The sequence below is a fragment of the Anastrepha obliqua genome, chromosome 1 (assembly GCF_027943255.1).
Source record: "Anastrepha obliqua isolate idAnaObli1 chromosome 1, idAnaObli1_1.0, whole genome shotgun sequence".
NCBI classification, from domain to species: domain Eukaryota; kingdom Metazoa; phylum Arthropoda; class Insecta; order Diptera; family Tephritidae; genus Anastrepha; species Anastrepha obliqua.
This window is the reverse complement of record NC_072892.1, coordinates 184,093,150-184,110,765: the sequence shown is the minus strand read 5'-3', so window position 1 is coordinate 184,110,765 and position 17,616 is coordinate 184,093,150. Positions and strand designations below refer to the sequence as shown.

Genomic DNA, 17,616 nt, shown 5'->3' with positions numbered 1-17,616 from the left:
AGGCAATTGAATATTTCTTCAATAACCAACAAATACTGGCGAATGCCGTAACTGAACCTAAAAGCAGGAGTACTCTGTGCCAAAAGAATTTCATGGGGAAATCTTAGTTTCTGTGCTGCTCTTATTGGTATGTTGAGAAGCGACCAAACAGAAATAGGTGAATTGTATGCAGATATTAGAAAATTGAAGGGAAAAAGCGTAAAAATGTTTATTCGCACTTTAAAAGTTTCCTGTATAGATAAACGATGGCGTTGCCATTTAAATGTGGAATAGACGTTATTTTTTTTTGTTTTTCAAAATTGAAGAGTAGTAAAATTGTACTAAAACGTACATTTATAAAAAGATGCACACTAAGGAAATAAAATACTTAGCAGGTTAGAAGTCAAAAGCGAACCAAAACTCTTATCTATTTGAGTCTATCAAAGTGCTGATCTCTGGCACTCGTCGTTTCGCAGCTTTGCTATTATAAGTAGTAATATTTGAATGCACATATCTACATTGGCTTAGTGTCCAGAAATTTAACAAACTAAAAAACAAAAGCACAAATAAAAAAACAATCGGCAATTTCGAATATATTTTCATGGGTGTGATTATATGTTGTATTATAAAGCAACCAACTTTTGGCGGAAGCCTTGAAGTCATGAAGCGTTCAGAATGCGAAAACTGTAATGATAACGCTAATTAGCTACTGAAAATCAGTTGTATATAGTTTGCTAATACTTGAATGCATATGTATGTACACAAGTGTGCATTCTCGATTTGTTCATTAGTTCATTTGGAGGGAGGCAACTCTATATTGCCAGTGTAAATAAGGGTATGAATAGTTCATATATAATCGTCCGCATGCGTCAGTGAATAGCAAAATTACCGTTTCGTAAACAAAGTTAATTAACACTGAATCACTTTTTTAATTTTTCCCAACTATTTTTAAATATATTTTTCCTACGGGTAATATCTCTGAGGATACTTCTCGATTTGGTTTGAAAACACAAAACATTTTTGGTTTTGACTTAACCCTTTTTACTCCTTTCTGCTTTTTTGTTTGCTTTGATTATCACGCAAGTTATCCAATGGGCACGGTGATGCATAACACCCTGGTTTAGGAGGTGGAGGCTCCTGGTCATCGTTCTCAAGCGATACCAGGCAGCAAGATGAAGCATCGCATCGAATCCAGTTTTAGATTCGATTAAGCTCAAAGAAGACAATGCCTTGAAATTTTATGCCCGACATTAATAAGATAATTTATTCAATCTGCCCGAAACTTTTCTAGATAATCAACAATACTTTCGAAGTCAAACTTCTTCAACGATGGTAGTGAAAGAAAAATGTTGGCACGTTTTTCTCCTCTACCAATCAGCTAGAGAAGAGTAATCTGTTTTTTGGCCTGCTAACATTAATTTCTTTTGTGATCTCTTATTTTTTTTCGAAAGTATTTTTTAAAATATTAACCGCTCTCTTCTGTGGATTAATTTACTTGTTGTTCATTTTTTGTTGGTTTTTGTTTTGATTAGGTTTTCTAAATTTAGTGGAGAGTGCTTACAAAGACACGCGTAATTTCCCCTTACCCCATGGCCACTGTTTTAATTGCCCATCAAATTTTTCCATAAGTATTTGTTTTTATATTCACTTAATTTATTTTGCTGTCGTTTCTGTTGTTGGAATACTTTGGGACAGTTCTACTCGTAGATGAATTAATTGACATTGTTTTTTCCGCTTGCTGGCAATAACGGCAGTATTCTATTGGCGTCTTCCCCTCCCGGCGCACACCCTTATAACATACAGTTTTAGTTATTATCGGATTTTTGTGAAATTTCTGATTTTGACAGACTTTCCGACTAGTATCTACCAGCAGCCACTAGTTATGAACTTTTTATTATATATTCCTTTCACTGACTTCTTGTGGAAAATTACTGGTGACAGAGCCAGCAGCTGCCGGGGAGGATTGTCGAAATAAACAAATAAAAATATAATCCCGTGAAATTGAATGTTTTGTGAGTGCTTGAGAAAATTGCTATCGATTTTTTTTGTTTTATTTCACTGGTTTTCTCTTATTTATTTGCCATGTAGCAGTCCGCAAACATCCATGTGTCTTGCATACATATGCATAAACACACATACTTCAACATACTTTGCCGGTTTGCCAACAGCCGCCTTTTTTGCGGATAGTATTTTTATGCGAACCAATTTATAAATACTTTTTTTGCGAAATATTTTTTTCTCGACACGTTAAGCAAATAGTAATTAAGAGAATTTAGTCACATGAATTTGGTTAATTTTTTTCTATTCTATAAAATAAATGAAATCGTAAATTAATACAAGTCTTGTGTAAACCATTTTAAAGCTTCGAAATTGCCAGTAAATGTTCGTAAATAAATTTCCAATGATGACAGTGAAGAGTTGGTTGAAATCCATTTGCAGTCGCAAATGTTGCCTGCACAATTCAGATTAAAAAAAACAAATTTTCTAACAGTTCTACTAATTTTTTTTCTGAAATTTCTTTTTTGATATTTTTTTCTTTTTTATAAAACTCTGTTTCACATATCCTCTTATTCTTATTCCCTTTCTTCCAAGCCTAGACATCTAAATGGTGCTTTTGTTTGTATTTTTATGTATTAGAGACGCTCAACTTTTTAATAGCCTTTTTTAATAAACTGCACTCCGAATGTATTACAAAAATAAATGACGAATGCAGCAGTAACAACAGTTTAAATACGGAAAAAATGCATAATTGAACATGACACAGTTGCGCCGTACTCTTAGTCTCTGTGCTGTAATTTCGGTTGGCATATGTAGGTGCATACGAGTACAAATGCACGTTGGGGTGCGGGGGTTCGTCGGAGAGAAACAAATGTATATAGTCATGTAAAATTAAAAATATTCATGACATGTGGGGAGGAATTATTATTACAGGCGGGAAATATTTTTTTCCTTTTTTTCTTTATTTTTTGGGATAGAAAAGGGCGTTTTTAGAGTATTTCGAATTTATTAAGCAGCTATAAGCAATATGGTATGTGTACATACCAGATGGTTTATATTTCTAAAACTAACTTCGTAGGATGGCACATGGGGGGCGTGTCGGGTTCAGGCTAAGCTGCTTCGAACGGTAGATGGCTCTTTCCCGATCAAGTGAGCTGAACCTCACCCTTCGGGTATCGTCACTGGAGCAACTCCGTGCAGAAAGAGAGCTTCCAATCTTTCTTCTTAGGTCTGGCATTGAGCCTAACCCTGAACTCGAAGCTCATTTCTGCTGTGTTTGCTCCACCTGATAACTCCGGCTAACTACTTATTCAGTGCCCTCTTAAACGCACTCCTTCTCGTCCGCATGCTTCTTGGGCCTACCGCTAGATAGCAGGGGTTAATGAACTGCTACAACAACAACAGAAACAGCATGTATTAAACGTTTGAATCAATGACGCTAGTCAATTTAAAATAATACGAGTATTACGTTACAATAATACAATTATTTGAATAAAAACTTTTCCCCAAACCTATAAATAAGCACCTTACACAATTAACGTTGCTGTTGTTATTGGTGTTGTTGTTGTTATAGCAGTTTACTAAACACAATTTACGTCAAAATAAGTTTCCAAGTAGTTATCAGCGATATTTTGTAATCATATAATAGCAGGCTTATCACTACAGCAATACAAAAACAGAAAAAATTTTAACGCCTTTGTTGGAAATTGTATAGTTTTCTCAGCAGGTTGTCATCATACTAAATTTATTATGGTGCAATTTCATAGTGATATACATGTACATATGTATGTATGTATCTGAATGAATTGTTTGAAAAATTCCATGAACGTAACCTCGTAATAGGAGTTTATTCATCAAACAGATAGATTTTAAATATGGGGAACACCAACGAATCTACTCCTTTTAGATATCCAAAAATACTTTCTTGACGTTAAGGTAGAAAAAATCCGTGTGCCGGCCTGTGTTTCTTGCGCTTCGCTTCAACTCTCTCACTGCACTTCTTTGGCGTGGAGGTTTTCCGTTCAAGAGTGCATTTGCTGTTGATATTTTAAGAGTCTTGTGTGTGTTTGCATTGTTGATTTTGTGGTTGTGTGTTGAGGCCTTGCTCCAATGGGAGATAAAGAAAACGATGACGATGATGATGATGAGTGTATGTGTTCATATACCATTAGCTGCAGGAGATGGATGTTCCCTTGATTATTTATGAAAAGTGCCGAGTTGTAAGACTTATCAAGCCACTCGTAAAATGGTAGAACTTCATGAATTTCAAAACACTTATGTGCTTATGTTATCTGCCTTTTGTTTGATTGCCTTTGGATGTTTGAGTGTTATTAAGTGTTCCAAAATTGCACTGTCATGCATTTAAAACAGAAGATATGAATGTAGGATACGCAAAGTATGCCCTCCTTATGACCTGAAGTGCTTATGTTCTCTCTTGTTATGAGCTCACTGGTTATCATAATCTGTATCGCCTTCGCTGTTTTTGGTAGGATAACGCGCTGGTAATAAAGTGTGATAGCCAAATATTAAAGATTAGTAATGGTTCATTTGGTATTTACCCATCTATCATACTTATTTCACAATAAAATGTAATAATTGAGATTTTGTTGAAAACGTTTTATCATAAATCAGAAGTCTTATTTTTTATAAAATCATTGAGACTATTCCGGAAGAGTTGCCATTGAAAATATGGTTGAGGCAAGAATACTTTTCAAACAACTGTGCTTGTGTTGAATAAGTAAATAGTTTGACGATTCAAACAATTATTCAATTATTAACGCAAATAATATATAATTTGCCCAAAACCCAATTTCAGCAATTATTTGCGCACACCATAGTTGAGGGAAATTACTCGTCGCTTGCTTTCGTGACATGCTTTGATGATAGTCCATATTTATGGTACTGTGAAATATATTTCTTTGTACCTACAGCTAAATTTTCGGCAGGCTACATCAATTAAATTCTAATAAATCAACTAATTTATGTGAGCCTTAATTAGACTCAATTCGAATCTGTCAATAAAATGAGTGAGGGCACAATTGCTAAAATTTGGAAATGTGAATAATTTCAGGCGCCATCTCATGACAACAAAAACGTTTATAAAAAGTGCATACATACATACAAATATGATTATAAATGAATGTATGAGTAAATGCAACTGTGCGTAGAAATGTACACAAAAACATACAAACATACGTGTGTGTAAGTAAAGTACTTGTACTTGTCACTTAAACAAATAATTGAAACCAGCGAAACAAGGAAACTAAAAAATTGCCTAGGGCGGAAAATGCACTGAAAACCGAATTCACTCAGTTGTGATAGTTGGGGGATAGGTAACCATAATGTAAAACTAAATGTAGCAACTCGCCGCGGAAAGTAATATCAGAGTAAAATAAAATCAGAAACTGCGGAACTGTGGTCTGTCTACTTTGGAACGAACGTCGAAAGCCTTAACGCCTGCAATGACAAAATCATTGTATTTATATATCATTCATCATTACACTTATGTGAAATCGTAGTTATAATTATTGATTTTCTTTAGTGTCTGGTTTTGGTCCGGGATTATAACTTAATCGCTTTTCCTCCTCTCCATCTCTGTCTCTTGCAGTGCTCAAAGAGGAACCCGATGATTTAGCACATTTGGCACCAGCTGCTGTTGATGCTTGCATGCGCCTCGATGACGCTGCTCCATTTTGCGGCGAAATGTTGCTTGGTCTGTGCTCGTACAGTTATGGCGGTTTTTTGCCCGATGACTACAGCTCTCTCGATTCAACCACGAATTCTTCGTCTCCAGACTCACCAAATCATAGTGGCAGCAACACTAACGGCAACATTAACAACAACAGCAACAATCAGCACAATAATCGAAATAACAAAAGTAATTTTAGCAGTCCAACGCATCAGCAGAATTGTAACAGCAATCTGAACTCTGTCACATTGCGCAATAATAATAATAATAATAACAACAACAACAGCAGCATTAGCAACACCAATCGCGTCGATCCATTCATTAATTATCGGGAGGAATCGAATGACACAAACTGCTCACAGCATTTACTCTCGCCCTGTGTGGCATCGAAGGTTAGTTGAAAAACATACATACATAGATCAATGTGTACAAGTATTAGTAATTAAAAAAATAGCTGTTTAATAGCTCGAATACAATAGTACCGATTTCTTTTGCAAATAAATGAATAATTTTTTTTTTTTAATTTTTCTTTACCAAATTTCAGAGTCCCGAAGCGAGCAGCCTGCCGTCGTTGTGCAGTCCTAACTCCCTCAGCCAGGATGATGGATTTGCATTTATGACGATGAGCGTTGACGAAGACATAGACATGACCATGCGCGCTCCATATATTCCAATGAACGAGCAAGAGGACTTGCCTCTCCTGACTGCCGACGATCTAATGTGGTGCGCCAGCAATGGTCTGGGCAGCGAAGAGTTGAATAACCAAAAAGATGTTGATGCAACATTGCAGCAACTGCAGTTGCAACAGCAACACTCCTGCGAAAGCAGTCACAACCTGTTGAGCGGCTATCAGGATGCCCAACATATTACACAATCACATTTAAATTCGCTGTGTTCCTCACCCGCATCGACCGTTTCTTCGCTTTCGCCTTCGCCGGTGAGTCAACAGCAGCAACAGCAACAACAGGATACGAATTGTGTTTATAACACAGACACCAGTGAGCTGGCGGCGCTGCTATGTGGCTCTGGTAGTGGCACATTGTCTATTCTAAATAATAATTGTGGTGGTGGTGGTGGTGGCAATGAGCAGACTGGTGCTGGTTTGCAACAACAGCAAGAACAATCACATCAACAGCAATCGCATTGCGGCGATTTCCGTTTGCACCAACTGCAACAAGATTTGGCGGCAGAGCAGCAGGACCAACAGCAACGGCAAATGCAGTTGCTTGGCTTGAGTATCGATTGCAAGAAAGAAAGTTCGCTATCGCCGAGCTTATGTGATTCCATCGAGGATGCATTTGATCATGTCTACAACAAGGATTGTAAGTATCAGCTCTAAAAAGGTGTCTTAAGAAATGTGAAAGATTGGGGTCTTGTTCCGCATAAGCGGAAATGCGTATTTCTTGCGGGAGGAAATTCGTTGCGTTAGTCTAAATTTTATGCTGTACTTTATTTGAACCAATTTAACTTATTATTTTAGTTTTGTGAGTTTATATATGAGAATCTACATACATGTATATGTGCATATTAGTTTCAGTTTTCTAAAAATTCTCTATGTCAATTCTATTTATGAAGGGCGTGGTGGTCTTTTCTACTTACAATATGTTTATAGTGACATAACTTCTACAAAGTTTAAACTACATTTTGTTTTTTCTTTATTATAAAAACTCGTGCTTGCTATGATTTTTTCACATCTTCCGTTAACGCCACAATTCATACTAATTTTGTTGATGGCTCATTACTCGTGCCGCCCATATTAGAAAACTTGGAGCACATCTATACATACATACGTATATGTATATGTGTAATATGTATATTTACTTTAATTTACAAATTGCTTGTCAATAACTGCGTTGCTGCAATAATAATAATAATTGTCGCCAAGGGTGTAATGTTGAGCGTTTGGCCGAGCTCCTCCTTCTATGGGTGGTGTACCTCTTGATGTCCACAAATAAAGGGGCCTACAATATTATGTCGCCTCCGAACGGCAGATGGTTTTTATGAGGACCTTTTTCGGAGGCTTGCCATTGCCTGTCAAGGGCCCACCGCTTTTCGAAGAAGCTTTCTATCGCCTGATGCTTCGTGCTCTCAGTGGGTCTCGAACCTGGGTGCTACCGAATAGTACTCAGGCAACAACTCATTCGGTTACGGCGACCGCTACTATATTACATACTTTATTACGACGACTTTTCATTCTCGACTTCAAATGGAATGTGGAATGTGAAATGTTATGCAACAATTTTATATGCTAATCTGTACCTATGTGTGAGATACGTAGCAATAACAGCAATAATAGATGCAAAGCAAAATAAAGTACCGCTACAACAACACAAACAACAAAGTGCATGTGTACGTACATAAGTAAAGAGAAATTGACGAAACAAATATCATTCCATTGTTGAGGCGTAGGTTAATTAATTCAGTGGATGCTTCCCTCTACGCTTCTACGCTTGCACCTATCAATTCTGTTGTGGCGTTTAGAAACTTCTCATCGCCGCTCATTTAGGAGCAATGCGTACTTAGTATGTATTCATTTTGGCGAAAAATTGTGAGTTGCTTGCATAAGGGGCCATATGATTTTTTATTGTTTTTAGTTTGTCGCCACATTACAAATGGTAATATCAAGATTTATAGGTCAGAATAGCTCACTAACCAAATTTTGTTTTGCTAAAGCTCATGCAATCTTCCAATTAGAATTGCAGTTGTTCGCAATGAACGGATTGTCCGCGGAAATCTGCATTCTTACAGAAATTTTATTTGGTTAACGCCATGAAATTCTTGTTAATGGATAGCCGAGCTAATGCCTCGCAATCGTGGTTCAAATAAAAATATAAAAAAGAAAAATTGCATACCGGAAGGTATAAAAATTAATTGGGATTTATATTAAAAAATATGTATTTATTGGCTGGGTCCTCACACCCATTTCTTTAATCTTAGTAAACTCTTTGTTGGGACTCTGTATGAACTATACCTGCGAAATAAAATATTTATTAAATATCAAACAGTATACCATTGCCAAGAAATGTGTTACTATTACCACAACAATTACCAAGGCAAGTTAATTTGGCTATTCACTCAAGCAGTCGGATATTTTTATTAAAACAAAGCATTTGGGGAAATTTGACGTGCCCGAAAATATCAGCGGCCCGCACAAGAGTCCAGTGTGAGATTAATTGCACATTTAATGTAATCGATCGAAATTTCTTCTTAATTGCAGAGACCTGCAACACCATTAAAGAATTGCAATACCTGTCATTTTTTTAAGCTAGGCCTACAAAAAGGAATGCAAATATTTGATTAGTCTTTGCGAATATGAAAATTATGAATTTTAATTTTTAAATATTACTCAGAGATCTCCACTTTCTGTGCTGCTTCCGTAATTTTTGGTATAGTGTCAATAAGATTTTCCAAAATGCCTGAACGAACTTACTGTATATTTTGCCATGGTAGGATGTTCTGCTCCCACAAATCGTCGGTGGTCTTTGGAATTTCTCTGTGCGGAAAAATTTTCCTGTTTAAAATCACCCAAAGGTGTTCAATGGGGTTCAAATCTGGGGATAGGTGAGGAGGAATCCTTTTTTTTTTGCGTACACATTTTGGGCGAATAGTTTAAAATTGTTTTATGGTCGATTTTTAGCTCCTGGGGGATGCTACGACTAGTAACACGCCGATCAAGTGCAATTATTCCTGACATTTCGATAAATTGCACGTAATTAGCAGTTACAGTATCGGCACCATAAACACAATTCACAATTTGAATTTCCCTCTTTATCACAGAAAAACTGTAAAATGTAACGAATTTTCTCTTTATTGACTTCCATTGTTAACACCCTGTTATGTTTTAGACATCTCCGAATTTTTTCGTAACTGGTGTTAATTTCGTGGGGCCCCTCTTCTAAATTCTTAGACTTCATCAGCTCCCACCGCGGTTTTCGTGGCTCTTTTAACAGTTAAGCGTCTCGCTATTCGTGGAAATTTCCTTTTTTATCTTAAGTGCAAAACATCATTTTACTTGTTTAATCGCAGTTGAGCACTTCATACTCTGTGTTTTAGTTTTTATAGTCGGAGAGTATTTTTTGAAAAATAGAAAATAAATACTAAAACACGAATACTTATAAAAATATCTTTTAACACACGGGTTTGTACACAAACATTTTTGTATTTTGTGTTTGATGTGTGGCATTGCGCTACGGGCTGGTTATTGACAAAGGTTAAATTTCTTTAGGCGCTTGTGCACGGCCGTTCATCACTCATCATTCTGCACTCGCTACTTGCTTTCCCATTCTGCTGCTATATTAAAGTTTCTTTTTCATTAATTAGTCATACAAAGACAACACTTTGTCTAAAGTTTCACATTTGTATAATGAAAATGTTCACTGTACTATTGCGAAATTGTTAATATGTATTCGCGTGTAGGCGTAAACGTGTCTAAACTGTCTATTATATATATATACACTTGAATATACTTGGGTTGTCCTAATTAGTACCTATAAATATTTTTCCTTTATATAAAATATGGCATATAATTTTCGTATATACAGATATATAATTGGTTCTACACCCTTGCTCATCACAACACTAAAAGCAACTTCAAAAATTCTCATTTGCACTGGTTGTTTACCAGTCCTTTAAGCAGATCACAATTCATCTCATAGTTCGAGTAGAGTCAACTCAATCAAAGACCTGCCAATTTGGGACACTTTGGACACGAGAACAGAATCAGTAAACATAACGCGATTTATCTTAAGCCAGCTTCGATGTAAAGGAGCACAGGATTTGTATAAGTAAACTTTGGATTGGTATATCCCTTACACAACTATAAATTGAGGACTTAAGGTAACTATCTATCCGGCAAGCATTTCCTTAGGTCATATTGAAACGTGCACGAGACTCGACCTCGACCTTCTATCGCCCACCTTCGCTCATTTGATCGAACACCAACATGCCCGCACTGCCAACATGTTTTAAATTTGGACAAGAGTACGAATGCACTGCTCTCCAGCAACTAAATACCCTTGTCTCAGCCACTGAATCGACCTTCTTAAGAAGCCCATTAAGAACGTCATTAGCTCCATCAACAAATTTCTCAAAGCTATCCAAGCAACAACCCAACTATTTATTTGAAAAATTCCAGTAGAGTTGATAACCCTGATAGCTGATAATAATTTTACGACCAAATCGCTCAAGCGGTTATCGCGCCAATCAAGAATAAGAAGAAGTAGATTATTTGAACTTTTTTCTCAATGCTTTATTGTAGTTTGCAGCCAATGCTAGGGACATATTCATCATTATTTCTTATTGTTGTTTCCTCTTCGCGGTAGCAAATGGATGAAATGAATTATCGAAACTATTGCGTGTTGCTTTGCAAAAGTTTTGAAATATTGTGCGTGTAGTAGTGCCGAATCGAAGGCAATTGAGGCCATCGTCCCAGTGCTCCACGCTCTTGCGGGCACAGCAAAGGGGGGAAAGAATGGTGCGTTTGTGTTAGTATAGTGAGTTTTTGAAAATATGAAGAGCACTGGTGCTTTGAAAAAGTGGTCCTCACGATTTATAGTAAATAACTATAAACTATATTAACTTTAAGATGAACTAATAAACTGATAAACTATTCTGGAATAAATTGAATTAAATTGAGAATTAAAACTTAGTTTTAGAGTTTTTGTATTTTTGAATTGGTGTAAATGGTATTCAATTTTTAGTTATACTCGTATTTTGATAACCGAGTTTCCATTTTTAAGTGTTTTCATGGTAGGCAGATTTATTGCTCAGAAGAAATTTAAATTATACATCTGAGCAGATTTTAGCAGACACCAAATTTCAAGCCCCCTGTATAAGTTTTAGATTTACATTGAATTTATACTATGCACATTTCTCATATTAAGCGCAAATGGCTTTAGTGAGTTTTTTCGTTTTTGTTGTAATTTAGAATCTTATTCTCGATTCCCAACGAATTTCCAACAATTTTTACGCATTTTTGGGCCAAGCAAGACGAATAAAATTATTTCATTCGAATTCTAACTCTTTTCTTTCTATTTCCCCTCTCCGCTCACTGTGTAGCAACAAATCTAGACTGCTGGAATGAGCTGCTACAAATTAACGTCAATGAGAGTTCGTCGTCGGCATCGCCCTCGCCAGCAGCATCACTGAATTCGCCACAACAGCAGCGGCAAGAACAAACACTGACAGATTGCAAGCCGCACTTGCAACTGGAACAACAACTGTCGCCGCCGCAGCAGCAGCAGCAGCAGCAACATCAACAACACAATATAATTTTGAATGCCGTGCCATTGATAACAATACAAAACACTAAGAATATTTTGTTACAGCAACAACTTCAACATAATGCCAGCAATAAAATGATAATTAATGATGAAATGTTGCCAGCGAATCGCGGCGGCAATAAAATCACAACAATAAAGTTGGTGAATGGTCAATCAACTCCAACGGCAACGGCAGCGGCAATGACTACAGTCGGAACTTCGTTGGCCGCCAGTAACGGTACGACCATTCGGCTGATTGATGGTAAACTTCAGCAATTGTTGCAGCAAAAACAACAACAGGAGGAAACACGTCTGCCAATTAGTGCCAAAGGAGTGCTGGCACAGCAGCAAAGTCAACAACAACAACAACAATCACATAAACGACATTTGTTGAGCACTTTGGCTGGCATCCAACAAGAGACAAAGCGCATGAAAAGCACTGCTGCTGGAATGGAGTTGCACGCGGTGCCACAGCTGCTGCAACAGTTAGTGACGCCTGTGCAGCCGCAACAGCTGAAGGAACAAGAACAAAAGCAACAAACGCGCAAAGTGAATGGCGGAGTGGCACGTTGGCCAACGGCTGCCGACGCTAAGGCCGCTAACGGTATCCAGCAACAACCACAATCGAACTCAGTGCTAAAAAATCTGTTAATCAGCGGTTGTGATGTAAGTGCGGGCTACTGCCTGGTGCCGGTGCGGCCCAAAAAGCTGGCGAAGGCATAAATGCGGCTGGAGAGATGCGAATAGCTCTCCAGCTCATAGTTCTCCCTCTTCGCCGTAGCTGCACCTAAATATTTGTATTTTAAAAATACATTTGTCAGGTGCAACAACTAACAACAATTCCTTAACGATGCAGATGGAAACAAAAAAGCAATTTAAACAAAAAGAAAACAATTTTTTAAATATATTTTTTGTTTGGAATTTCTTCAAACACAAGCATAACGTTAGACGTTAGAAGTTTAAAAGCAGTTTTTTAGTTTTATAATTTTGTAAATGGATCGATTTTATGATTAATATGCACTTACTTTTCGTTAACTCTTTAGTTTTAGCGCCGTAAGTTATGCTACAGAAAAATGTTGATACGCTAAATTTAAACAAAATACTTTATTTAGGACTAGAACAATTTAAATACGATTATAATTATTGATTTAAAATTACGATTATGAGTACATAAATAAAAGTAAGCTTTAGAACTAGTCGGATAGCTCTAAGCAGTGCGAGGGGTACGAAAAGAAGGTATGAGAGAGAAAGAGAGATTGCAATGCGAGAACTACGCAAGTGTATGGTTGTTGTTATTACAACATTTGCCCATCTACACCCACACAAACAAGCACACGCACATTGTACATGCCTATATATCACTAGATTGCAATCAATTCCCCGCTAGTGATTTTACACCGATTTGAGTTGACCAAAAAGGATATATTTTTTTTTTATAAACCAAAAGTGTAGAACACATAAGGTTAAAGTTGTTAAATTTGTTAAACGGACACTGTAAATAAATAGTTTAGTTATGGAATAAGTGAGTGAAAGTGAATGATAAAATCCAAATAAAAAATTATTTGACCATTATAAAGAAAAAAAATAAATAAATTTATCAAAAATAATCGGAAAGCAAATGAGAGATAAAATTGAAGTAGATGAACTTCAAACTAGTAAAAATCATCACTGTGTTTGGGTTATTTACAAAAATTCGTAGTTGAGGCTCGATGCGTCAGCGCGTATGCGGAGAAATTTCGCGCACTGCCTGGAGGCAGCCAGGGTGCGAGCATTCGCTGTCAGTTAGAGCTACTAAAATGTGTATGAAATTCTCAGTACAGTTGACGAAATTAGAACCCAATAAAACATCCAACAACAAGCAGTGCAACCTTGCACGTATTGTAATATATCAATATCTCAGCCATTGGCGGTATTGTGTTTTGCGCACATCTCAGTCATGCATAAATACATATTAAATAGGCTTACATCTATACATATAAATAAGTTTATGCACAATTTGTGGCGACTTTAATTTTCTACTGTGATAGAATTTTCCTTTCTGTTTTTCAATCATACAAATAGGATGACGTCGGTACGTTTATACATAGGCGGAGGTACATATATAGAATGCCAATTATTTTTTCCGTTACAACTCGGTTTGTTGCCAATTTGCTGATTCTCCGGCTGTAGTGTAGTTTTAGTTCTGTAAGTAGCCAAGTAAATGTCAGTGCCGCAGAAGTTGATATTTAAATATTTATGTAGAGAATTTATACTCAAAGCAAGATTACCAAAAGCTGTACCCGCAAATACCCTTTTGACCCACAGCACTGAAACAAACGCTGATTAACATTTGCATTAGCACGTAAAAATGCTTCCTGACAAAGTGTCCCACTTAAAAAAACCAATTAGAAGAATGAAATCAGAATTGTTTCCTACCATTTTGTTTTGTGAATAACCCCTTCTCGTTAATGGTTCCTAAAAAGAAGCTTGAAAATCCATTGCTACAATGCAGTGAAATCTTTGAAAGCCCTATGGAAGCTCGTTTTTTATTTTATTTTGTAAATACTCATATTAAATAGACCCACGCTGGTAAAACAGATAAAGCTCACGGCTTTTTACCGTTAGATTAGAGTATATTTGCCAAATATTTCGAAATGTTGCTTATTCGTTGAGTTTCACTTTTACTTTGAGCCATTCCAGCTTTTTTACCACAAGTTTGATGCTAAATATTTGTATTTTCCTAGTGTAAAAATCGAGTCATCGATGAAGAAAAGTAGAAAAAGTAAGGAAATAAATAATAATAAAAAATAGAAGCGAAAAGCTTGTGTTTAAATGAAAAAGTTACAAAATTCGAGCGCTGATGGTACAAAAGAAAACAAAAACAACAAATAATGTAACGAAAGTAAAATTCGAAACACCTCCACAACACACTAATGAAGAATTCGAGGAAGTCGCATTAAATAAAACAATACTTAGCAATATTCCTAAATAAGAGTAAATAAATATGTAAGAGATATGCGATAAATCTATAAGATATTTAGGTAAAAGTCATTTAAACGAAAATGCGTAGCAAAAGTAGCGAAATACGAATGCAACCATTGAGTGATGAAAATAGAACGAGGAAAACAAATTGACATAGAGTTGAATGCATTCTAACTATCAAAATGCAAAGTGGAACTGGAAAGCGGACTTTAATAGAACTAATTAGGCGAACAATAGGAAAAATAAACATAGACCTTAGTTACCATACCAAAAAAGGGGGAGTTATTAGCGTTAAATTTAAATGTGTGCGGGGAATGCTGCTAGAGTAACAGTCCTTAGCCGTTCTGATAACATAGAACCGACTCTCAGTAGGCGCACAATAACTTTGCCTTGCGCATAGTTCGTTATTGCACTATTTATCAAACGAAAATACACAACAAAAAAGGCTTAAGCAGATTTAGCCTCTAATAAATATATAAAAAGTGGTCATGCAACAAGAGAATTAGGGCCGGAGGTATTTTGAATCGATTCGGAGATTCAAAAATTGTTATGCAAAAAAAATAGCAAGAAAGAAAAGAAAACAAAAGCTCTGCAAAATTCTATAATTAAACAGAAACTAGAAATAGTTTGCAGAATGTGTCTTTGTAATACACAACATTTTATAAGCCTACCTTCATATGAACAAACATACACACACATACCTACTACGATGAATACTACTTTTAACCGCAATCTTTTTAGTGATTGGAAAACAAACTGACATCATATACTCGTGCGTCTCCATACATTACTTTTAATATATGGACGTGTGCATCCACATTGACATATTGACTTGCATAGTTAAATAGGATAATGCGTACACTTTTTATTACTCAATATATAAACTATTTTTAATTTTGCTTAATAATATACATTTCTTTGTAAGTTTACGCTCAAATACAAATATGCACACTTCTTCTCCTTTATTTAGTTTCTAAGTAACACTTCTTTCTGTTTTTCGAATGTGGCAACATATTCTACTACTTACGCTATGATAAATTTCAACCTAAGCTTGCAAGTTCATTCGATTGAGTTATGAAAAGGCAAAAAAAAACATACACAAGCAAATATCATAATAAGATTTGTGGAAAGGTCGGCAAAGAGAACAAAAAGCAAGAAAAAAAAACTAAAAAAAAAAAACAAAAACAATAATAAAAATGAAAATTATTAAAAACTGAATGCTAATGTGCACAAATTTTGTTTTACTTTATTTTCCTTTCTCTTTTTTAATGAGTACATACATACACTTCACATATCGTGAAAAAGTGAGTGAATACACCGGCATAGGTATAATTAATTAATTTTTTTTATACTTTATTAACTTTGAATTCTTGATTTCTCCCGATTTTAGCTTGTCATCATACAACGCCTCGTCTTTTAATTTTTCAACTATTTAATTTCTTTAATATTTAATAATGAATTCTCCACAGTCTTATCCATTCAGTTTATAAAAGTTCTCCATATTGTCATAATGATAATACCCATTGATTTACTTCCACGGCGCTCGCAATCAATACGCATAAAACTAATTTATAGCTACGTGCCGATGCCACACAAGCCACGCGCCACACGTTCCATGTGGCAGTTATCGAAGTACATCCACATATAAACTGCTATATATACATACATACATATACATATATACAGATGTACTAACTTAATCAATTTGTTGATGACTTTTTGAAGGGTCTCACCCTACATTTATTATTTAAGTAGTGCGAGCAATCCCCATCTCACTGACCTCACTCAAGTTAACTGCCGAGGCTATTTTTGAATTATGTAGGCATACCTTCGTTTCCTTGTGCATATAAATATATAATTTGTAATGTCCTTGCCGTGTGTGGTATTTCCTTTCCGGTCGTGTTGAATGGCCTGGGAAGCGTGCGTGCTAGATTTCTATTTACAGCTATTGCATACATATGGACACACAGATACATGCGCGTTCTTACATAACTACATACATATTAGCTCAAACTGGAAGTTTGAATTAATATTTGACGTCAAATTAAAACATTTATTAAAGACTCTTTCCTACTGATCTATGAGGCTCGTGGTTGTGCTATTTCTTTTTCTGTGAAAAAAGTGATTGAATTTGATTGAAATATTTACGAAGAAACAAATTTTTCAAATGGCACTCAAAATGGTTCTTTAAATTATTTGGAAATTTTTAGAGTGGCTTGAAAGTTGAGGATATGGCGAAAAAAACATAAAATCGCACTATAAATCTAGTATTTAGGCATTTTCTACCTCATACATGGCTTGAATTTATGTTTAGATATATGGGGTGGTTTAGCTGCATGAGAACTATTGATACCGATAACTATGGTTTGACAGCTGAAAATGGCAAACTGTGTTGACAGTTCTGTTTAGCAAGACTTGGCAAGTCTTCATGAATCATTTAAAGCCAAAACAATGCATCCAAATTGTGGAATTTGCTTTGGAAAAAAAAACTTCGCGAAGTTCATAGAGCACTAGTGGGAAATGAGAAAGGAGCTGCCGTTGCGGTGAATGGCCAGCGCTATCGAGCCATGCTGATGAATTGTTTCCAAAAGTAAATCAGCTTACATCTACGATATTTGGTTCCAACAAGACGGCGCAAGTGTGAATAATTAGACTGATCGAAAGGCCCTTGAAGCTCGTAGCCGCGGCGGACATAATGCCCTGAAGTTATCTACCAGTTCTTAAGTTCTC

The 17,616-nt window shown here is 36.0% G+C and overlaps 1 protein-coding gene across 2 annotated transcripts in view; it reads left to right on the top strand.

Annotated features, from left to right (window-relative positions):
• LOC129243781 (protein similar) overlaps positions 1-17,616 on the top strand; it is a 182,853-nt gene that overhangs the window by 142,665 nt on the left and 22,572 nt on the right. For both annotated transcript variants that reach the window (XM_054881091.1, XM_054881083.1), the window contains exons 9-11: positions 5,585-6,057; positions 6,210-6,987; positions 11,723-12,591. In XM_054881091.1, the coding sequence (XP_054737066.1) occupies positions 5,585-6,057; positions 6,210-6,987; positions 11,723-12,591 (2,120 nt within the window). The remainder of the gene's footprint in view (positions 1-5,584; positions 6,058-6,209; positions 6,988-11,722; positions 12,592-17,616) is intronic.